At 38.4% G+C, this 23,783-nt stretch overlaps 1 protein-coding gene across 3 annotated transcripts in view; it reads right to left on the bottom strand.

The window, feature by feature from the left end:
• The window catches only part of xxylt1 (xyloside xylosyltransferase 1), a 39,491-nt gene extending 16,657 nt beyond the window's left edge, over window positions 1-22,834 (bottom strand). Inside the window, exons 1-5 of one of the 3 annotated variants that reach the window (XM_041791754.1) lie at window positions 22,616-22,834; window positions 22,389-22,520; window positions 19,379-20,018; window positions 13,387-13,534; window positions 347-479 (exon numbers count right to left, since the gene is read on the bottom strand). In XM_041791754.1, the coding sequence (XP_041647688.1) occupies window positions 347-479; window positions 13,387-13,534; window positions 19,379-19,915 (818 nt within the window). In that variant the 5' untranslated portion in view covers window positions 19,916-20,018; window positions 22,389-22,520; window positions 22,616-22,834. Of the gene's footprint in view, window positions 1-346; window positions 480-13,386; window positions 13,535-19,378; window positions 20,019-22,388 lie in introns of all 3 variants that reach the window. The other 2 variants (XM_041791753.1, XM_041791752.1) reach the window with 2 other exon arrangements.
• Window positions 22,835-23,783: the final 949 nt, after the last annotated feature.

Below are 23,783 nucleotides of genomic sequence, written 5' to 3' on the forward strand. Positions count from 1 at the left end.
AGCTTCATTGACACAGTGAGTGAAGAGACATCACTCATGTGGTAACTTCTACCACCAAACACAATGACAATGACAAAGCAATTCAAAATTATGAAGAATAAAAGGAACCAGAAGATGTGAAAAGACGTGAAAATCTTCGGCTGAACTGTGTGTCATATGCTATTTTATCACTAAGAAAAGATGTTTATCAGCCGTGAGACTGAAGCTAAAAATCAGGGTTGTTTCTCTTGACAGATATCTAAGTCTGATAACTTGTCTATTTCATCCTCTGACAAGTAATAGCTTTTAAAGCACTGCACAGGTACTGAGAAACATAGTTTTGCAGATTTTAGATCATACTACCTACCTGTAGACTGGCTGCATCTCTCTGGTAATGCCAATGACTGCTCCTGGAGGGAAACGATCAAACTCATGGAAAAGGTCTCTGATGTTGGTCCTGTATTTCAGATCTAGGTCAAGTTGGAGAATGCGTGTCAGACCTGCAAGAAAAGTGGAAAAAAACCAAAGATGTTAGATTGTTAAAACCATGTAAACCTACATCTCAACATTAGTAGAAATAGGTTTACCATTAGAGTGTGAAGCTTATCCTCAAAAAAAGCCTGAGTATGTTGATCTCATTTTGAATTTACCCTGAAACTGTCCTAACAGATATAACAAACAGAGCAATCTTTTAACAGTCTACAAAACTGAAGAAAAAAGAAACAGACCACCGAAATAAGGAGATAAAAGTGATCTAAAGCTTCTTAGTAACACACAACTTTGTTGTCCTTTCAGTTTTCCCTCCATCATTTATCAAACCAGGCTTATGTGAGCCTTCAGGCTCTGTTTGGTGTACTTGAAATTCAGCAGAAATGTCAGGAAACCTGATTTCTGTAAAAATATCGGTGATGTGATCAACAAGGGTATGTCTGTCAAGTCCAAATGTCCTGTTTAAGTAGATCTTTTTGCCTGTTATAGTCCTGTTTGTGCCGTCTACCCATACTCCAGATAGACATATCTCTTAAATGTTTTGGCACAGCTGGACTGAGGGGTCATGTGCTGGTGGAGAAGTGACGTCTCTAAAGATGGCTTGAGGACATAAAGACACACTGTAATGTGTTTTTAAAAGCTTAATACAATTAAGTGGTTGCTCAGTGTGAACCACTGCCCTAAAAAGCAACACAGATAAAGGAGAGAATGTGGAAAAAGTTGAGTGTGGTTGTAAAACAGTGAATGTTTGGAACAAAGTAAAAGATCAGCTCTCTATCTTGTTACTGGATAAGTTAGTAACAGAGGTATCCAGGATATTCAGATCCACATCTGTTCATTGTTCCAGCTTCCTATGTTTTGCTGGTTTCCATGGTGATGAAAGGATGGGAAATACTCCTGAATGGTGTGCCAGGGGAACAATGTGATAATTGGACCAATAAAAACACATTTTAGGCTGAAACATACTGTAAAAGATACTAGCCTCTTTTTGGGACACAGAATAATGTCTTACCAGTGTGTTGATTAAACAACTGTGGGTGGGCTGCATTAGTACAGATGATCCTGTAAAAGATTAGGGTACTTTTATATAATGAGATTCATAGATTACGTGTATCATGGAGCCCTATTCAACACTAATCCAGATCTATTTCAGAATGTCAAAGCCTTTTTGAGATCCAGCGGCTATTAGTTGCTCAGCCTGCCATTATAAACATGCTACTATTATGCAGTGTGCATGAAATTCTCTGTAGTGTCATACCGTCATGGAAAAAAGATACTTAACCACATACAATTAATTATGTCAACCATAGGTTTAAGGGTAAACATAAACTGTTTTCACACGTGCTCTTCAAAATTTAAGGAAAAACTTTGGTCTTCTTGCGTTGCTTACGGCATGATACATATTGATCACAGCAGGAAGTTTATCCTTTTATATCCATCCGTGCAATATCAGAGACTGATGATGGAGGCTGCTATGTTAAGTGTGCATCAGTAGCTAATCCCATTATTGACACACCACTGATGCAAAAGTGCTGCGAATTGGGGTTAAATGACACACACGCCTGAGGAGATATTGACAAGTGGCTGCAGGAGGTGGGGATCGAACCCCTAGCCTTCCATTTGGGAGATGAATGACTCGGCCAAAACCGGCAAATCCTTTCATCTATCCTTTACACCTCTGTGACACTAATACTGAAGGCAAAATGTCACAGGAACCTGAAAATCATGCCTTGAAATGGATTTTGAATAACATTTAAATAAAAAAAAAATAGGGTCTACAAAAATATAAAGACTACTATGTTGTTAAATCATAATGCTTACAGGTTTCAATAAAGGTGACCAAGTAGAAGAAAAAGAATTGGAGGAAAAGTCATAACCTCTGTCTCAATAAAAAAAGGAAATGTAAAGCTAAATACAGTTCAAACATGTTAATATAGGAGAGCATAACCATGTGCTTTAAAGATATTTGAGTGGCAGTTTGCTGTTCCAACAAGTGTCAGAAAGAGTAGACTCAGCAACACGGCAGTGACCTGTTTTCTGTGCTCTCCAAACAAGGAAGCTGCCGTCACAACGTGTCCATGTGCTGTGGAAACACTGAGGGGCTTGACATATCAGTCACCAATAGCTGGCGTGGTTTGTTTGTACTAACAGGGCTTAACCAGTGGGTGAATGACAGGAAGGGGGCCTGGAGTTGTTACAACATTGTGATGTAGAGGGTTTGATGTTAGAGTCGTGACTCAACAAAAGTTGTGTGAATGTGAATGAAGGGCTTTGATGTACTGCCCATGTTATCACGAAATGTTATTGTAATGATTTTGATAAAACTGTAATTTAAATGTCTGACAAAACGGCTATCAGCAATCAGGTATTGACTGTCATTGACTTGTGTAAGTTTTACATTTTTAAAGGCAAAAATTTAAACGGAGTGAAAAAGCATGTATGCTGTGTATACAAATTTTAAATTAGTTTCCACTGTAAAGATGAAAAAAGTTTGTCATCTGCCTTATTTTAGTCTTTTCGATGAAAACTAAACTTACTTTTCATGTGACTTATCGTCTTCAAAAGCAATTTTTAGCCGGTCCTTAGTCCTGTTAACCTGACATGCCAGATGGATTTGTTTCACACATCCATCTGGGAAAGCTTCAATAGGAAATGCTTGAGAAAAGGCAGAGGCTTTGAAAAAAACTCAGAGTATGATTGGGTGAATGTTCTGTCTGTTACATCTCTACCGGCCAATCAGAGCAACAAAACACTTGACGTAGCCGCTATCAAGATGCACGTGTGTAGCTACTTAGGAATAACGCGAAACATGGCAACTATAGACATGTAGGTACTCGACTTTTGTCTTTTTGAAGAGAAAACAACTCACTGCTGTTCTTCGTTCTTCTTTTAACAAAGAAATGTTGTCAAGTTCTGATAAAACTGGCCCTTTAGCAGCATCCATGCAAATCTCTTCCTCCATAACTGCACCAGCTCTTGCTGCTGCTTGTTTATGTCACGACTCTGCTGTGCCTGAAAGCACTGCCCCTCGTCGCTGATTGGTCCTGTCACTTTCTAACAGGTCCAAACGGTTCAGATGGGAGCTTTGCAAGATGGATTCGCAAGTGAAAAACAAGGAAACAGGGCGTATCCATCTGCTTTGCAAGGATATAGCCCTGTGTTTCTCATGGAGAAAGAGGTTTGTCATGCTAGAACTTTCAAAATAAAATTTCATTTAAAACTTGAAACTACTCTGGTAAGGGAGTAAGGTGGGGTTTGGATTGGAACAAAAGTTAAAAGCCAAAAACCTGGTCTACAAAAACTAATTGCAAAATGCTCAACAAAGCCAAGAAAAAAAGTCTGCCTACAGGAAAAAAGGCTTGCCCTCCATGAAAACACTCTAATGTAGCTAATGTAGCTAAGGCTAAAGCAAACAAAACTAAGTTAACTTTGCAAACTACGAAAGCAACATAGCTGAAGACTATATATCTTTTACAGTTTTGTAAACCTCAGAAACTGATATTTTATTCATGTAAAATAGCTATGTAGCTAAAGCTAATGAAGCTACACAATCTATGTTGACTAATACTACATTTGCTAAAGCTAACTTAACTACATTTGCTACGTTATTTACAAAGCTAACTTAGCTATGCCAGGATTAGCTGCATTTGTTAACGTTGCTAAAGCTAAAGTGGCTTCACTGCTTACATAGTAATGTTTACTACATAGCTCGTGCAGCTATGTTAGCTTCAGCTAAAGCTAACAAAACTAAAGCAAACCAGAACTACTACTAAAATGGGTCTATAAATGAATTATTCCCAGAATAGACATCAGGACTTTATTCTGTTTTATTTATGAAATGTCGCTAAGTCTGTTATGTTTGCACGGTGGTTATTTTATGAATGCAATTGCCAGACTTTGTTTATGAATAAAGTTCAATCTAAAAGAAAAACTTCTTTAGGCACTACGTCGATCTGGCAAATTATGTGACTTCGGTCCTGAAAGAGGCAGCATCCAACAGTAGTGGTCTGCAAGAAGGGGCATCTGATGTCTGTGATCTTTAGCCAGACCTCCCTCAGTTTAATGAGCATCTGGAGTTGAAGAGAAATTCTAAATATTTCCCTTTATAGAAGTATGGCCTTGCTTTAATTAATTAAATTCAACTCTTTCTTTAAAGTAGAAACTGAGCAGGTTAATGTTGTTGTTAATGTTAATCAGGTGCACAGCTGATAACATTTTAATGCAAGAGAAATGTTGTTAGTGTTGCTTACAGCTGGCCTAAGGCACCAGACAGATCAGAGAGGCTGTTTGACCAAACCACAACTCAGCCACACACACATACACAGACTCTGTTATCACATTATTTTCAGGAGAAAAGTGGGTCAACATCATTAACGCCTAATGTCCGTCTTGATGTGAGCACTTACAGCCTATATGAAGGGTCATTGCTTTCCACTTTTACCAACACAGGCAGGAAAACACCCAGCTTTTCATGAGAGATCACTTGACATTAATTTTCACTCTCATTGTATTAATTTGCATCCAAACACTGAACCTTTTCAAGCTGTGAGGGGAAAAAAAGAACTGTCTGCCTGTTTGTTGTAAACACTGTTTGATGCTCTAAGAGGTTAGAAAAATATATCAAGAATTAAAAAAAAAGAAAAGATACAGTAAAAACATAGGAGCTTGTGCTTAAATAAAATAGAATAATCATTTATTAACAGTGCAACAGTATTTTCACATTTGTTTTGATGTCTTTTTTGATGTTTTGTATCTTTTTTGCTCAGCCTTTTTCAAAATGATGGACTGAGTTGTAAGTTGGATAATACTAACTAAACTTCTAATACAATTTGTTGTAACTGGACCCTAAAGTGGACCGTAGAGCTGTTTCCAGTGGGCTGTGAATGTGTGTCTGGGAAAGAGAGTTGTGTTGTTATCTTGGGACAACAAAGCTGCTTTTCCATTGATAATTTGTCACTTACATGAGATCTAAAAAAATGTTTTTGAAGGACTTCCGTGAAGATACACTTTTATGTAATATGTTTGGAAAGTTTGAGGCCCAATTTCTCCTTAAGTAGTTGGTGGTGGGTACTGTACTTAACACTGATGGTTCATACAGACAGAGTCTATTGTAACTATATCGACTGTAATTCTATTAAAATAACATTAAAACGTTGGTCGAACTATCTACAGGTATTGTGTATCTAACTCTGTCAAAGCAATTCACCCATTAGCAGTGCCACTTCTACTTAAGTTGGAAAACTGAGCTTGTGGCTTAGGGATAGACTCAAGTCCCAGCATGTTGAAATCTCATGAGGACAAACAAAACAAGGAACAGTTCAACAACAAAGACAGAGTTTCTTAATTAATAACTTTCCATTTTATAATTCAATTTCTCTGCTTCCCTAGACAGATTTATTTTTACCAACTGCTGCCATTTTTGTCTGCAAGCTTAAACTGGTGTTTTCTTTGACCACAGTTGTATGTGCAACATATTATGAATAAATCTAAATGTTAAAACTACAACAGACTACACTGAACCAAGGCAGGCATTTACATGAACTTCAGTTAGACTGTCAGTGCAAGAGGCCACAGGTTTACTGTGATCAAATTCATCAGCACTATTTGTGTCGACAGGACGTCAGCCTGATATCTGTAGACAGCTGGCTGGATGGCATGAACTACTTGTTGGCAACTGACAGAAAAGCAGAATCATCACATGCAAGTTGACTCACTGGTAGGTATTTCAGGACTAGAGATAAAATCTCTTTAGCAAAAAGAAGAGGAGAACCAAATTTAGTGTGATGAGATTTTTTTTCTTGAAATTCTTTCTCTTGTAGAGGTGAGGGGCAGTATTTTTCTTTGCATTTTTTAATTAATATTTAAGTTTACTTTAGTTTTGCAAAACTAAAACTTGGTTGTGGATTTTCATCAAGATAAGACAGGAAGTATATGTTTTGAGTTTATCAGTGTTTTCAGTCTCTACAAAAGGATGACTAAATGTATTTACTGTAACTTTTTAGTGCCACATGTTTGATATTTAGCATGAATTTATCAAAGAGTGAGCTTTCGGTCACATAAGGGTCTATGACCAAAACAAATCAAGACCTAGACCCATTGTTTTACAGTAAGAATACACAATATTTGATATCTGATATGTTTATATTTCCAAATTCATTTCAGCTTATAGGGTGCATAAATGTAGTTCAGACCTAAACTTCAGCTATTAAAACACACTCTCAAGTTCAAGGAATGATGATGAACAGACAAAAAAACTTCGGATGAAACTCTGCAAACTTAATGGCACATTAGCTGAAATTTACAGCTGATATATCAGTTATGGCAGAAATTTAAATATCTGCAGATACTTATAATATCATACATCCCTATTTGAAACAGTAAAATGTCCCACTCAATAAGGATCTTGGTTACAGATAATCATGATTTAACAATTACTGTACCACACAGCTTTTTTTCCATAGGATTTGACACGTGGTTAACATTTCAGTGTCTGCTGTTATACTTTGCACATAAAAGTAATTCTTATTAGCCCACCTGATTCTAATAGTCAGTTGTGAAGTTGTTGGTTGTAGTTTCTGCAAATGTCTCAAGCTCCTCCAGATTTGATGGTCTTCTGTTATGCACCTTGGTCTTCAGTTCACCCCACAGATTTTCAATGAGATTCAAGTCAGGGCTTTGTGCAGGTCAGTCAAAAACATTCACTTTGGTCTTCTGAAGGTAGTTCTCCACCAGGAGTCACATATATTTTGAATCAACTTTGTGTTGGAAGACAGGACGACAACCCAGACCCAGTTTTGCTTGAGGTTTTCTTCCAAAATCTTCACGTCCTTCTTTCTCCATGATTCCTTCCACTTTTACAAGACTACCAGTTCCAGCATACTTCCAGTATGCATGATCTTTCCCCAGGTTGTCATTAGCGTACCTCGGTCTGGCTTGAAGGGGTCTCCTCTGCAGTTTTCACAGTCCATTTCTGAGCAGTTTTTAATTCCTGACATGGCAAAGTTATTCACTAGTGTCTTGTTCTGGGGTCTTTAGACACATCTCTCACTAGTTTTCTTTCCTGAGTCTTTAAAACTTTTCTCTTCCTACCTCTGTCAGGTTTGTTCTGCACTGTGTGGCACTCTTTGAATCTCTTGATGATACCTGTCAATCCAGTTCTTTTTTTTAAAGATGTATTTGTAGGCTTTTATGCCTTTATTGATAACAGAGGACAGTGGATAGAATCGGAAACAGGGATGAGAGCGCTGGGGAGAGATATGCTGCTATGCGCCTCAGGCTGGATTCGAACCAGGGTCAACCGCATACATGGGGCGCACCTCAGAACACTAGGCCACCTGCGCTTCCTCTCAATCCAGTTCAAATCCACTATAGTCTCATTAAATTCAACACACTCCTATAAAAGGCCTCAAAACCAGGAGTTTTATTTTCCCATGTATAACATCTCTATCCTTCTTATTTTCCTCATCTTTTGACTACCAAATTAATCTTGCTGAAGTCGCAGCATCTCTCACTTCACAGGCTAGAGGATGTTACATTTCCAGCCCTCCCACCTACAGCTGCTACTTCTACTTGTGAATACCGCTTTTCTTCCTCCATGCCATTCATTATAGATGTTGTGTGTCTACAGCGAGTCTCGCTGAACAAAAATGTTTAATAAAGAGTTTAGTCAAAGAGGAATGATGTAAAGAAATAGCACTGGTGGAGGTTTGAGCACCACGATGACCTGCTGTCTCTGTTAAGCAACCACATAATGCCCTTTAGATAAAAGCAGTCTCAAAATAGAAGTGTGCGACCATTTGGACGGCAGCCACATGTGAATGATCACTGAGTATAACACGGTGCGAGACAGCCTTGGAAAAACACCTCTTCATAAAAAGGAAAAGTTCCAAAAGGAATTCCTTTGAAGAGATGAGAGCTGAGTGACAAAAGCCACTATAATATTTCATTTATCGTCTGTTCTTCTTTAAGATTCATCCCTTTCTTTACAGTGCTCATCCTCAGCATCTTAAATGACTGTGAAATCTTGGGTAAGGTAAATATGTTACTTTATGTGCTTCAGAAAACCATAAAGGAACCCTGAATATGACCACAGGTGTTGTCAAGCCTACAAATGTGGATAGGCTGCATTTCTTTCAGGTGAAAGAGGTGCATCTTTCAGCTTTTTCAAATTAATTCCAAAAAACAATATGTTTGAAAAGATTTGAACTACTTCTATCTCTAAATGCAAGCCCCTATCAAATGCTTTTAATACTCTACCTTAACCACAACCAAAATAACTTCAAAGTACAAAGCCTGATGCTATAAAGTGCCTGAACTGTGCCCAGTCTGCCCCCTGTCAGAGTTACGGTTTAAATAGATCAAATGTGTCAGAGCCTTGTCGTCTACAACACAGAGACTTCAGGTTTCTAACATGTGCTTCTGGTAACTACTGGGACTTTGAAAGCCTGTAAGTTTAGGGTCATTTGCGGAGAGACACCCCATGTAGCACATCCACTGAAGTGAGCCACAACAGTGCGCAGCAGAGGAGACTGCTACCATCGGTCAGCACCAACACAGGGGGCTTTAACGTGGGCAGCAGTGATGGAACAAATCCTTCCTTCCTCACTCTGCGGGACCTCTGCAGCTGGCCACGTGTCTGTTAGATACCTGCCCAGCCTGTTTGCTCCAGCTGTGCTCCAGCATAAAGAGGTAAGCATCTGAGTGAATTCAAAACATTGTCTGTCATAGAAACAAAGAGGAGCACCAACTATAACACTATTAAGAGAAATGATAAGCATGCAAAAAAAAAAACTCTGTTTAGTAGAGGTCAATGATGGCTTTTTCAGCCTCTGGGTACAATAAATAAAGCACTCTGATAAGGGAAACACTGTAGATTTTCCTTTATGCCAAAAATAAATTCTGTTGTCTACTATGGATTATTTGTAGGGGTTGGAAACAAAGAGAAACTCACAACATATGTACCATACCATACCATACATTATTGATGCTGCATTTCTGTGATAGCTGATGTTTTTAAGACAATCTTATCTAATGTACTTCATGACACAAACTGTCCCTGAAAATGTTAGGTCCAACATTAATGTGTTTATTCAATGAAGTCTGGTGTCAGTTTCACCTCTTATGATGCTTCATACAAAACCTTTTTCTTCCACTCTGTCCAACATTTTGCCCTGTCTCTTTCATACGACTGTCAACATCTCCACTGGCCTGTTAACAATGGCATATTACTCTCTTTCATGTCATAAGCTCGCCATGACGAGTTATGAAGTGGTGATTTGACTCTGGTTGTCAGGGAAATCTGTTTAAAGGTCTGTATTTCATCTATTTTCAATGAAATGTGGAACTGCTGTATGGATATTTTGTGAAATGCTAATAATCTGTATTTAATATTGGAACTAAAATAAGTTGAATAATAAGATAAATTAAAGCTAAATTCTTGATACAAAATTGAAAGACTTTTCATGATATACATTTTGCTATATCCTATAGTAACCTGATGCTACTTTTTTGTGTAATGACAGGACCTCAACATTATCATAAAATAAACTGAAGATTTAATTCTAACCAAGATTTAAGCTAACATAGCTAAAGCTATGCTCACAAAGCAGCTGTGTAAGCTAAGTAAGCTTTAGCTGCGTTTGCCAAAGCTTACATTGCTAAAGCTAATTTAGCTACATAATGTTAATTATGTAGCCAGGATAGCAATGTTAGCTTAACAGGGTCCGACATTAACGGTTGCTCGAATGCCCGGGGCAACTTCAAAAAAGCCGACGGGCAAGCAAAACTTGTAAGGACATGCCTGATCAGGCAAGCATGACTCTGAGCTTTTCTATTCATTAATCTTATTATTTTCTCGCATTTCTGTTACTATGGAGCAGAGGGCGTGTTAACTGAATATTCTCTGTCATTGACAGATTTTTTTGAAGGATGATGGAGAATTCTGAAGGCTGTCCGTCATTTTGATGGGCTGGAATGATGAGGATGAGCCTGTATTTCAGTGCACACACACAGATGCATAGAACCTTTCCATTTTGTACACATGGACTATTAAGCAGGTTATTTAATCTATTAAAAATCTTGTACCCAGTGGGCTCTCTCACTGACCTCGACATCGTAGATTAATGAAAGCGTGTCAGTCCCTGTGCTGACAACGCACTGAGAGGCTGCTGCAGGTGTCTCAGTACACAGGTCGGCATGCAGAGTGTTAAGGCCTTTGCACAATGAGCCCGCTGCATATTGTTCTAATCATGTCTGCACACTAGGGGTGGGCGATGTGGAAAAAAAAATCATATCACAATGTTTTTATGGCCAGATGACGATCTCGATTTTATCACGATTTTTTTCATTAAATTTCTAAGACAAATTTGCAAGTTAGTGACCAGAAAAAATGGTCATCATTAAAATGCAGAATCTCACAGACTGTTTTTTGAATATAAGTTTAGAAAGGGTGCTTCATTAATTAAACACTACTAATAAAATCATATTGAATTCTATCATATTACAGATACTAGAGAGGAAATTAGCATGACGGATTGTAAAATGGCGTGATTGAATTATTATGACACTTTCTGTCAAAATGACGGACAACAATAAAATCCAGCGCAACCTCACGCTATGGAGCCCCCGAGTAGCCAGATGCAGTGCGTCGCTGGTTCCACTGGCTGAACGTGTCTGCTGACATGCAGACGTCAGACGCAAGTCAAGCTTGGACGTACACTAACATTTTTAATCAAACAAGAAAATCTTATTTGGTTGATTTTCACGTGTTGGCAAAATTTCTTCAGTTTCATGATGAATAAACCAAATAAAAACAGAAGAAAAGCACCATTTTATACTTGGTGCATACGTAGCAGACCCCGCCACCTTTCTAGGGTCAGTGTTTTGCTGACCTCATTTTTCTCTGAGAATAGTTGGTTTCATCTTTTACGAAAAAAATATTTCTGAGTTTGTATTATTACCTTATTAGTATTGTAAATATGAAATTCTTGAGTTTGAATTTCTTCAGAAAACAAACTGGTGCAGCTTTCACATTGCACTGATCTGTGCAAAGTTAAATATAATCTTCAGTGGGCTAACACATAGCTAATAAATACACTTTTCTTAAGAAAGAAGTGTTGTGTATTGCTTTCCACAGTCGACAGGCAATGGATTTTAGTTCTAAGTATGTTGTGAGCAAAATGTATGTACTTGACAGGGCAAGTAGGAATTCAGATGGGGCAAGTAGATTTGGGAAGCACTTGCCCTTAAGGGCAAGTAAGCAAAAACCTTAACATCAGACCCTGCTTAAGCTAAAGCTACCTGTTTAAATAACTACCTCTACAATGGGTCATTTCATAATTTAATCCTGGATTAGATCTCTGATCTTTTTCTCTGTTTTATTTATGAAATGTTGCATAGTCTGTAATGTTAGCTACGTAAGCTATGCCAACAAGGTAGCTACGTAGCTGACGTAGTTAAAGCTAAACTCACAAAGCAACTACATATGCAATGCATCTATGTTACTTACATAACTAAATTAGCTGTAGCTGTGTTTGCTAAAACTTACATTGCTAAAGCTAACTTCGCTACATAGACTTAAATGGTAATGTTAACTATGTAATTAGGATCGCTATGTTAGCCTAAGCTAAAGCAAACAGTTCGAGTAACTACTTCTACAATGGGTCTATACATAATTTAATCCCAGATTAAACCACTGCCCTTTTTCTGTTATATTTAAGAAAAGTTGCTTGGCGTAACTGCCAGACTTTGGTTATTACTAAAGCAGATTTTTGGCTGATCGCTGAGATCAGCCATACACGAGCCTAACTGACTGACTGACTGACTGAGTAATGCTACTTCCAAAGCCATACATACAGAGTTGCGCTATGGGCAGGGTTTAGTTGTACTCAAAGCCGTTTCTGATGGCTGCCTCCACTGCAGTGATTACCTTGTAGCTTTAGAATATTGTCAGTATTACTAGAACAGGACTAAGTTTCTGTATGAAACAAATAATAAAAACCAAACTAAAATCTTTTCATGATGTGGAAGATGTTTTCACTTTTATGCCGACCTGTTTTGGCATGACAGTGTGATAGTAACGTATAGTTAAAACAAGGGGAGAGAGCAACTCTGAAAGCTTTTTGTGACACAAAAGATGTTTTAGCTCTACTCCCAGTCTGCTTTGGCGCAGGTTTGCTGTTTTTACAAGTTGAGTTTGCTGCTGTATCCAGTGGCTGCTGCCACACTAGTCATTAGCTCAGATGTAGCTGTAGGAATGCGAGAGTTTAATCGGAACTAGACCATATTTCTTTTTTAAATAAGAACATAGAGGCCCACCGAAATCTTGTCTTGGCAGAGAAGATGTTTTTGCATGTCTCCTAACCGACCTTGGCATTAATTATATTCACTGACAAGCTCCACCATTAATAATCTATGGCAGCGGTAACCTGTCAGCTCAACAGCTCCTTAACACACATGTAAATACACTTGTGCATATGAGCAGGTGTACAATGAAGAACTTAGGGGACTCTCTGATGACATGGTGCTTCCCTCACAGACTCAAACTTTATAACCTTTTAAGTATTTTATTTTCTTCAACCACCAGAGATTGCCCTCCCAGATTGATAAACTAGTGAACAATCTCTTTTTTTCTCTATACTCGTGCTGCAGTAGTGTCTTACACACGTGTCTGGCATCCTGAAGTGATGGATCATGGTGCTTGGATTGTTTCAATAATTGACAAGGTATAGTACGTCATTAAAAAAGCTGCTTCACAAGTTGATCACATTAGCTATGCTATTTCTGTAAATATATAAAATGCACTGCTGCTGAGTTTTGTCAGAAGATCATACACAGTCAGATGCAAAGGATTAAAATCTTTAAATGGGTTTTGTGTGGGGAAAAAAACAGACATTATTCTTAGAAATGAAGTTCCCTTACTTTCCGGCATGATGTGATGCATGGCTACAGACAGGAAGAAGATGGCGTCGCTGTAGTAAGCTCCAGAGCCAGAGCTGAAGTGTTTCTGCATGGCCTCCACGATAGGAAAGAGCTTATGTGTGAGTGAGTCCACATCATGGAACAAAACCTGCAGATCAGCAGAGAGGAAACAGGAGAAGAAGAAAGTGTTAAAACTATCGCGCAAACTGAAATTAGTTTAAATGCAACAAATTTTTTTGTTGCACGATTAACGCATGTGTGTTTGGTGTGGCCCTTGACCCATCCCGTAGTTTGCCAGATCAGGAAGCAGCGCTGTCGTGATGCAGTGCAAGCGAGCAGAAATGAATAAAGGACAGAGACTTCTGAATGGCAGGTTCAGCTGTCAGATCATGCCAGATAAGACTGAAGTTATTTTCTCCTACTGTCGACATGAACTGAGTTACCAGGAGTTCGTAGAGTCTTAAATAGCTGTACCACTCGCTGGCCAAGCACTCTGCCAAAGCAGAGAGCCATCCCCTAGCCATGCTGGATTGATTACAATGGAGATGCTCAGACAACACTGAAAGCAGGGATGGTCTCACTATCTGGCGTACCGGGCATTTCCTGGTAGGTCAATGCACTTTTGGGCCATTATGATTCATTCATTTATTTATTTCCATTATGTACCAGCCCTATAGCTGCACTGTCCATTCTAAAGGTCCGTTTTTCCCCCCTTCCATCCACACTCAGTTCCTCCTTGAAAGTGAAAGTATTAAGAGAAAACGAATCTTACACGCAGAAATGATCGACTGGGACTGTAAATAAATGTAAAATTAAAAAAAAAAAAACAGCCAATCAAGATGCTGAAAAATTGTCAGAGACTCTGCAGTCCCTATAGGAGACGGTCAGATGCTGGTGAATATACAGCTGCATCATGTGGAGGAGGAAGAGGAGGAGACAGAGCAGGACAGGCTGGTGCGTGACAGGGGAGCAGAGGTGTTACAGATGAGCCTGAGAGTGAAGCAGTGAATGAGCTCTGTAGAGTATCATAATATCAGTTAAAAAGCATCATTAGACTGTGGGTCTTCTTTATTCATGAAGAAAAAAAAACGGTTTGAGATTAAATCTGTAGCTCTATGATCTAAAGAATGAAAAGATGGTTAAGTCCTCTTACTACACCTTAAAGGTTGTCTATTGAGACTTCTTTTACTCTGTGTAATCATGAGTTTTGAAAAGCAGCTTCAAACGTGTGTTTATTGACATCATTCCAGTAAATCTACTGGACTTATGACAGTAATTTCTTACTGTCAGCATTTATTTTACATTTTGGCATTTTTAAATTTAAAAATAAAAAGATGATAAATAATAGCAGACATTTTTTAAGTAATTGCTTTTTCGCATGAGTAGGGCAGATGTGTCCACCTTACTCACCTCTGACCACATCAGAACAGTGAAACACCATTAGATGTGTCTGTGCCTTACTGCTAAGTTCTCAGCGGAACTCACTGCCTTAAATCACTTGGATTACAGTGATCTGTTTTGTCTTTAGAAAATCATTAGATGTAAGGTTGAATATCAGATGTTTGCTACACACTGTCTTGTGTCATTTTAAAAGCTCTGACTTTAGAAAGAGCTTCATGTGATGGTCACACGCTCTGATGCAGATCTACAACCCAAATTCCATTACACATTATCTTCTTGTACTCCTCTGAGCTTCACACCCCTTGACAGCTGAGAGGCAGCAGTTTCTGCTCTGCTCATGTACAGTAGGCATTGACAGATTATCCAAAGAGGATATTTATTGTTATGGTAAGCAAGTGATTATCATTAAAGCTTCCCTGCAGGAGGAAAAAATAAATATATCTCTAAACAAACAGTATTTTCCGGTTCAGCCTTTTCTGTTAAGGCTAAGTATTAACTAGTGTGCATTTACAAACTTCAAACCAGACCTCTGCAATATGGCTGTATCATTATAAATCAGGCCCACGTGCTTCACAGGGCAAACATCATTTAATGATCCTGGCAGATTAAGGTAAGCCCTCTGGCGTTTGAGGAAATCAGTGCTATTTTGGACTGTTAGTAATGCGATGTAATGGCACATAAATCTCCACTCAGGATGAAATTATTTATATAGCTTGAGTGCTGCTAAATATCTGCAAATGGCAAATATGAGTTTTTCAGATTTATCGTGTCTCCTTATTTTTTTACTATTGAATAACTCACAGCCAATTTCATCACAGTGCTAATACTAGGATACTAGGATAATACTAGAATCTCTTCTAAATATGCATTGTGAAATATGACAAAAAACGCAAAAGAATCACAGTAAGTGGTCTGTCTTTGTACAAGATAAATTTGAATGTTTCATATCATCAAACAAGTTTTCATATTGGCCTCAATACTGAAGAATTCAAGATGAGATTAGAAACACAGTCATTGATAAGTTGAACTATTTGGAAGGTGCATCCTGTTACATCTGGTTTAAAACTAGTACAGCATTTCCTAAAGATAACATCATTCCACCAGTCAAACATGGTGGTGGGAGTGTGATCAGTCAGGAGCTGCTTTGGTACCTCAGGCAGGGCCTGGATGACTTGTCATAATTGATGGAACCATGAATTCTGCTTTTCATCAAAAAATCATGAAGGAGAATGTCTAGCCATCAATTTGTGATCTCAAGCTCAAGCACACTTGGGTTGTACAGCAGATCAATGATCTAAAACACAGCAGCAAGTCCACCTCTGAATGGCTTAAAGAACAAAATGGGGGTTTTGGAGTGAGCTAGTCAAAGTCTGGACTAAAATTGGACTGAGATGCCGTGGCATGACCTTAAACAGGCCATTCATGTTCTAAAACTCGACTATGGCTGAATTAAAACAATTCTGCCAAGAAGAGTGGGCCAAGATTCCTCCACAACATTGTGAAGACTCGTTGCCAATTATTGTAAATGCTTGCTTGTAGTTATCGCTACCAAAGGAGGCACACCATTTAATAGGTTTAGGGCACAACTTTCTCACTCAGGGCCAAGTAGGTCTGGATGGCTTTTTTCCTCACTAAATGAAATCATCATTTAAAAACTGCTTTTTATATTGACTTGGGTTATCCTTGTCTAATATCAAACTTTGTTTGATGATCTGAAACATTTAAGTGTGACAAATATGTAACAGATTAAGAAATCATGAAGGGGGCAAATAATTTTTCACAGCACTTTATGTGTCAATCTAACAAACTACTAAAAAATTCCCCAGTAAAACCTGAGGATTAGAAAACTTGACATCTAATATAAACCCATGCTTGATTTGTGTCAGCTCATTCGCTCTAGATAACAGCAAAGTATTTTGCATCAACAGGAAGTATGTGAAAGTGCAACTTTTCATTAAATAATGTGCTGAGTGCAGACGGACTCCCACATGTTGTGTCATAGGGACTGTGTGAATGCTGGTCAGCAGTAATGAGAACAGCCTCCAGGCAGTGTGAATCTGGCAGTTTGTTGAATCTACTACTGTTGGGGAAAAGTCATGCGGGCTGAAGCTCTTGCATAACTGCTGTGCTACTCTCATGCTTTTTAGGATGCATAATTAAAAAGGAATCACACTTGAGATGAGCTAAAGAAAAATGTCTACATGCTCATAAACATGCCTCTGTCAGCCCCTGGGGGGTCCCCATCCCATCTGTGACTTTAACAAAGCTTCTGTGGTGTGTATATGTGTGTGTGTGTGTGTGTGTGTGGGGGGGGGGGGGGGGGGCATTGGCTGAAGTTGTGTCAGTGGATGCGTGACATTACTTCATGATTCCTATCAGTATGCTCAGGAATAACACAGTGAAAATGATAAAACCACTGAGTGCAGAGCCTGCGGACACAGCTGCAGCATGTGAATCTGATTCAAAAGAACATAAAGTTGTGTAATATACCCTTCTTTTTTTTACACATTTACAGATGTATTTCCTTTACTTTGGAGGCTGATGTCCTCTGTACATGGAAGTTCAGTTCTGGCCTGTGGCTAATTTCTGGATCCGTCCACTCTCCTGTCCGCAATAAAGGCATAAAACCCCCAAAATGTAGCGTAAGATAGAAATTAGTCTAAAACTATGTCTGGTTGTAATTTAGGTAATGTAATCTGATTTTGAGGACGATTTTTGTAATTATTTCTCTGAATTTCAATCAAGCTGTGTACTGAGGACTGTTGCAATCATCATTAGTTTAAAGTGATGAAAGCTCAGCCTATTACTAATGTGGCCTCAGATACAAATACTTTATAGTTATACACAGGGCATTGGCTGAGTCATACATTAGAGTCGGGATAATCTCTGCAGGCCAGTTTGTATTTATATATTTCTGAGAGAGAGGCCAGGAGAGGCCCTAACTGGTCCATTCTTACACCAAACTACCAGAATAGATCTTTTGTATTATTTTAGCCAGTTTCACTTTGCTATCAGTGAACACTAAACTTTCTATGTGTTGTTTAGCTTGGTCTAAGTACTGAGTGAAATGAACAGGCAGCAAAAGCTCAAAACTGGGCAAAGCCAAAGTAGCCAGTCTGTGAACCCCCTCAGCCATCCAGACTCACATGGTGAGTACACTCAAGTGCAAGTACACAACACTAAAAAAAACTCGTATGTTTGTTTAAGGTAATCTGCTTGCATGATTTTTTTTAAAGTACGGTTTACTATTTGATTTTACAGTGCAGGGAATCAGCCTGAGGTATATCATCACATCCACACAAGTTGTTTTAGATCAGGAGTTCCCAATCTTTTCAGCTTATGATTCCCAAAGTAATAGTGCAAGAGACTGGGGACCCCTACTGGCAAAAGCACAGAAAAAGACACAGTAGTTTAAGCCTGTATTAATATTATTATATATCAGTAATATTAATATCATTATATATATTGTGAATCTCCATAGATGTTATGTCTGTTTGTTTGTGTGCTTTAAAAGAGTGACAGATCATTCTATTATTGCTGATGTGCACAAACCTACATTATCAGGATTTTGTACACATTACTTTCATTCAGCCTGTATACCCAAATGACTATGTTTTATTCAAAATTCACATTCAAAATAATGGGTAAATAAACCATTTGAAATCACAGTATAATTTGAAGGCTTCTAGTGGTCCCCCCTCCCCTTTTAGATGATGAAACACTCCTGAGACAAAAGGCCAGGGAGGATTTGTTTGTTGGGTTATGCTCTGTGATATTACAAAAAGAACAGAAATGAGGGCAGGACACTGCATGCAACAGAGAGGAGACAAAATCGTGTGTTGGCAAAGAGAACACTGCTGGTGAGGGATATCCCTGTTACTGAGAAAATGGATTTGTAGAGCAACACTGCCACCATGTGTTGAACATCAGACCAAACCCTGGGCCAATATCTTTCACTTAAAATGTGCATAGATTAAGAGGTCTATATGCATCAAATTTAGAGCTTTTCCTTTCATGATTAGGCGACATCTAAACACACTAATGGATTCCCGGATAATAGTTTCAGACCAAGGTATTAAGTTTGTTTGCAGTACATTAAAAAGAGTTTAATAAATTGCTTTAAGTAAGTCTCCATCCCCCAATAACCACATACACATACAAGACCACCCAAATCAAACTAGTGAATACTGGCAAAATGCTGTCTTACAATGATGTGTTTTGGTGTAAAACTGTTGTTATATGTTGATACTTTGGTGCTTTAGTGAATCTGTAATGTGACATTTTGAAAGAAAATGTGTGGGCTGTAAGAAACGTAGACTTTGCTCCTAGTTAATCAAAAACTGGCTTTAAAATAGCATGCAGAATTGTTCAGTAATATTCTAAAGTAATTTCTAGCTCGTTTCACCATCATGAAGGAAATTGGATTTTTTTTCTTTGAAAGAAATTAAATAATGCTTAAGTCAGCAAAACTATTTCCAAGTCTTTACATGCTTTAAAATTCTAATCAAACTTCTCAATAACTTAAGTGCTATAAGAGGCAGTTATATTAGAAATAAAGTAACACAAAAAGACAGAAGTTATGATTTCCTACCTCATACTTAAACGCGGCATCAAGGAGAAGCTCTTGCAGCATCTTCTCTCCCAGCTCTCTGCTAGCTGGATCACTTACAAAATGAAGGACCAACACCTCTCCTTCCAGGAAGTGTGCGTGCTTAACCATTGACAACATAGCCACCCTGAACTTGTCCTGCAGGCTGCGGCTTTTGTCAACCTTGGTGAACATCATGAGTGCGTGGTAGTGTTCGTCAACAGCTCCACTATCCCTCCTCCTAGTCAAAAACCCCTCGCTCTCCCCTCCCGCGTCACTCTCTTCCCCTGCCAGCTCTTCAGATCCAGCTGGGTGTGTGAGCCGCATGTCCACAGTCAGGTCTGCATCATTCCTGTTGATGTTGTGGCTGACCTGGCTCTGCTTGATCCTCTTTGTGGTGCTGGAGAAGTTCTGCCTCTCTGAGCCAAAGTAGTAAAAAGCAACGACAGCCAAGGCAGCAGCCAGGAGCAGCAAAAACTGATAGGACCTGAAAGTACTGATCCTACCCATGATTCTGGCTACCAGTCTTAAGATGCCCATATCTCCCTGCTGGTGTCATGAGAAAGTGGGCATGTGCGTGAAAACATTTATCATTCTATGTCCTTCCAGTAGATGGTTATTTCTAGAAGCATAAAACGCTTTCCTGTAAAAGAAAGATAATTATTTTAGTATGGATAAAAATAAAGATTGCAGTCTTTAAATCAAAACTAGTAAAAAAAACTGTTATGATGTCCCTTTCGTTATGTGCCAGATAATAATAATAATAAATGATAATAAATTTTATTTTTAACGCGCTTTATATTTAAAGAAAATCTCAAAGTGCTACAGGGCTAAAAACAAGATAAAAACAGATATCTAAGTACTCATTTTGCAAAATGTCCCATAACAACATTTTAATATTAGCCATAATGGACAACTATGTTTTATATTCAAAGATGATTGAAATATAAAATAAAGATTTAAACAGAAGCCTTGACTAACACATCAAAACATTTATAGGTGCATCTAAAAAAATTAGAATACCATGAAACGTTATGTTTTTGTTATGATTTAATTCAAAAAGTTAAATTTCATTACATTCTGGATTCATCTCACAGAGTGAAAATGTTCAAGAATTTTGTTTTAATCTTGATGATTACAGCTCACAGTTCACACAAATCCACTATCTCAAAATATCAGAATATTGTTGAAAAGTCAATTTGCAAAGGTTTCCTGAGCCTTCAGTACCTCACTGTAGATGAGTGCACACAACTACAATCAGGGGAAAGACTGATGACTTGACAGTTGTCCAGAAGACAATAATTGACATCCTTCACAAGGAGGGTAAGCCACAGAAGGTAATTTCTGAAAGGGCAGGCTGTTCTCAGAGTGCATTAAAGCTTATTTATGGAAAGTTGACTCGAAGAGAAAAGTGTGATAATAAAAGGTGCAAAATCAACAGGGATGAGCTCAGCCTTCAGAGGATTGTCAAACAAAGCAGATTCAAGAACTTAGGTGAGCTTCACAAAAAGTGGACTGAAGCCAGAGCCAAAACACGCACAGATGGGTCCAGGAAATAGGCTTCAAGTGTCACGTTCCTAGCGTCGAGCCACCCATAAACCACAGACGTCATCAGCGTCTCATGTGAACCAAGGAGAAAATGAACTGGGCCATTGCTCAGTGGTCTTAGTCCTGTTTTAAGACGAAAATAAAGCATTTCATTTGGAAATCAAGCTCCAAGAGTCTTGACGAGGATCAGAGAGGCACAGAATCCAATGTGCTTGAAGTCCAGATTTTTCAATTTCCACAGTCAGTGATGGTTTAAGATGCAATGTCATCAGCTGCTGTTGGTCAACTGTGCTTTATCAAGTCCAAAGTCAACACTGTCAGCCATCTACCAGGATATTTTAAAACAGTTCACGCTTCCACCTGCTGAAAAGCTTTATGGAAATACTGATTTCCTTTCTCAGCAGGACTTGGCACCTGCCCACAGTGAGGCCAAAACTACCAGAAGCTGGTTTGCTGTATACTGTGTTTGATTGGCCAGCCAAGTGGTCTGACCTGAACCCCATAGAGAATCTCTCGGATGTTGTCAAGAGGAATATGATACACCAGACTTTCCTTTCACCTCATTTCTCTGCCCTCTGTCCCCAGTCTACATCTTTCTGTCTTTCCTTCATGTTTCCACTACCCTGCCTCTCCTCTTGTCAGCTCCCCTCTTACATAAATGAATGTGATGAGGTGATAAACACCCTGAATAACAGACTCTCATTACAGCCATGTTGTCAAGAGGAAGATGATAAACGAGACTTAAGAATACAGAAGAGCTGAAGGCTGCTATCAAAGCAACCTAGGTTTCATAACACCCCAGCAGTGAAACAGGCTAATTGCCTCCATACTATGCCACACTGATGCAGTGATTTGTGTAAACACAACCCAGACCGAGTACTGAGTGCATAAATGAACTATTTCTCCTGATGGCAGACATTTCTGTATTTTTTGGACTGTTTTTTAATAATATTCTATTTTTTTGATAAGGTGGATGTCTGATTTTTGTGAGCTGTAAGCCATAATCACGAAGATTTTGAAAAGTTTTGAATTTCACTTTGTATAAGATTCATATTGAATATAGGGGAGTATTACTTTTACATTAAATTATGGAGGAAACCTACTTTTTCGTGATATTCTGATTTGTTTAGATGCACCTGCATACATCTTTGTAATACTTCTCAATCTGAACAGTAGCTTGTAATGGGAGTTTACAAATGAAAAGAAGACTTAAGAATGAAACTCCTTTAAGTTAACGCAACTACAGTACAAGGCAAGCACATAAGAACTGCATCTGAGTGCCTGGTTGCAGTTTCTTACCTTGCACCACTTCTGTAATGTTTGTATTGTTTGAAACTTTTAAGGAGACATGCCTTTTTTTATTAACTCTGCAGGACATTCCAAGTAAAGGTTGCATCGTACATGCCGACGCTTGCAAACATTCTTGTAAGCATGCATATTAACATGTTAAACACTATAAACTTGCCTGTGTCATGTCTTTGCTCTCTGCTGCTCCATCTTGACAGCTTGTTCGAGGATTATGCTGAACTCAGCTGAGGTAGTGGATCGTCAAATCAAGGAAGCATTTAAAAAAACTGCCCTCTCTCTTGATTTTACTCTGAAATGCAAAGAAACCGTCGTCTTCACATAATCACGGTTAATCAAAACATCTGGTGACAGAAACTGCAGAGACCTGTTGGCATACCAACTCACAGCGAGGATGCTACGCTAGCATGTAACGACTTTTCGCCTTGATGTGGGTCGTAGAGTTGTCCTCCGATGCTGTTTGTTTAGCCCACGAAGAAAGAAAGACCTCTGTTTAAAATAAAAGATGCATCTTTGAGGCATTTGTCACTTTAAGGTCATAATGGTGTGGACGCGGCCTGCTTATTTCAACAAGAAAAGTAAAAACCCGCTAGCACCCTAGCAACAACATACGATGACACAACCAATTTAGCCACACCCACTTTGATTCTGCCGTATTCCGAGCCACGCTCCCTTCAAGGACAGTTGGGATTTTTTTTTTTCAAAATGTCGTTCAACGTCACTGTGATAGACATCTTTCATTTTTTTTTCATGATGATAGCATACGCTACCCTGAGATTTCAACACTTTTTTGCTGTGTACTACAGCTGTTATGGGATGTGGTGTGGAATCATTCTCTTGTTACAATGTGTAGTCAACAGAAGTGGATAAAGTACAATTTTTGTATTCAAGTAAAAAAAAAATAAAGCACTCAAGTAAAAGTACAGTTAGTAACTGTCACTATGGTTAAAAATTACATACTGATAGAGAAATACTGATTTCAAAATGTAAAAAAGTACAAGTACAAGGAAAAAAAATGACTCAGTTATAGTTATCTGATTATATGTAGTGACTTCCCATCCCTGGCCCTGTGTGGTTAGCCTTAGTTAAGCCAAGTGTTTGGAGGCATTTGACTTAAACTATTTCTGTCTTGGCCAGTAAAGTCTTTATTGCATTTCCAATAAAAATAATTGCACAAATAATTTTCAAAGTTAAGATTTTTCTAATATAAAGTAGTGTTATTCCAGTGGGCTGCAATAATAAATTGGTTTCTCAACTGGAAAATATTGATTTCAGAATGTGTTAAAAAAAAATAGGGATGAACAATATTTGATTTTTGACAATATCTGACATGTCGATATTTAAATATCCTCTTCAGACAAGACATTTCAGTCCTTTTGGACACACTTTAAGGTTTTAGGATGACCAAGGAGACTAACTTTAGTCGCAAAAAAAATTAATGTTTAAAGAATGAGGATCAATAAGGAAAACGACCTCAACTGACATAGGTCTGTTGGTTCAACCTTAAAGTTCCACTAATTTATTGGTATATATGGGCAAAATTTACATTCGAAAT

Source organism: Cheilinus undulatus, linkage group 7, assembly GCF_018320785.1.
Source record: "Cheilinus undulatus linkage group 7, ASM1832078v1, whole genome shotgun sequence".
In the NCBI taxonomy this organism is placed as follows: Eukaryota; Metazoa; Chordata; class Actinopteri; order Labriformes; family Labridae; genus Cheilinus; species Cheilinus undulatus.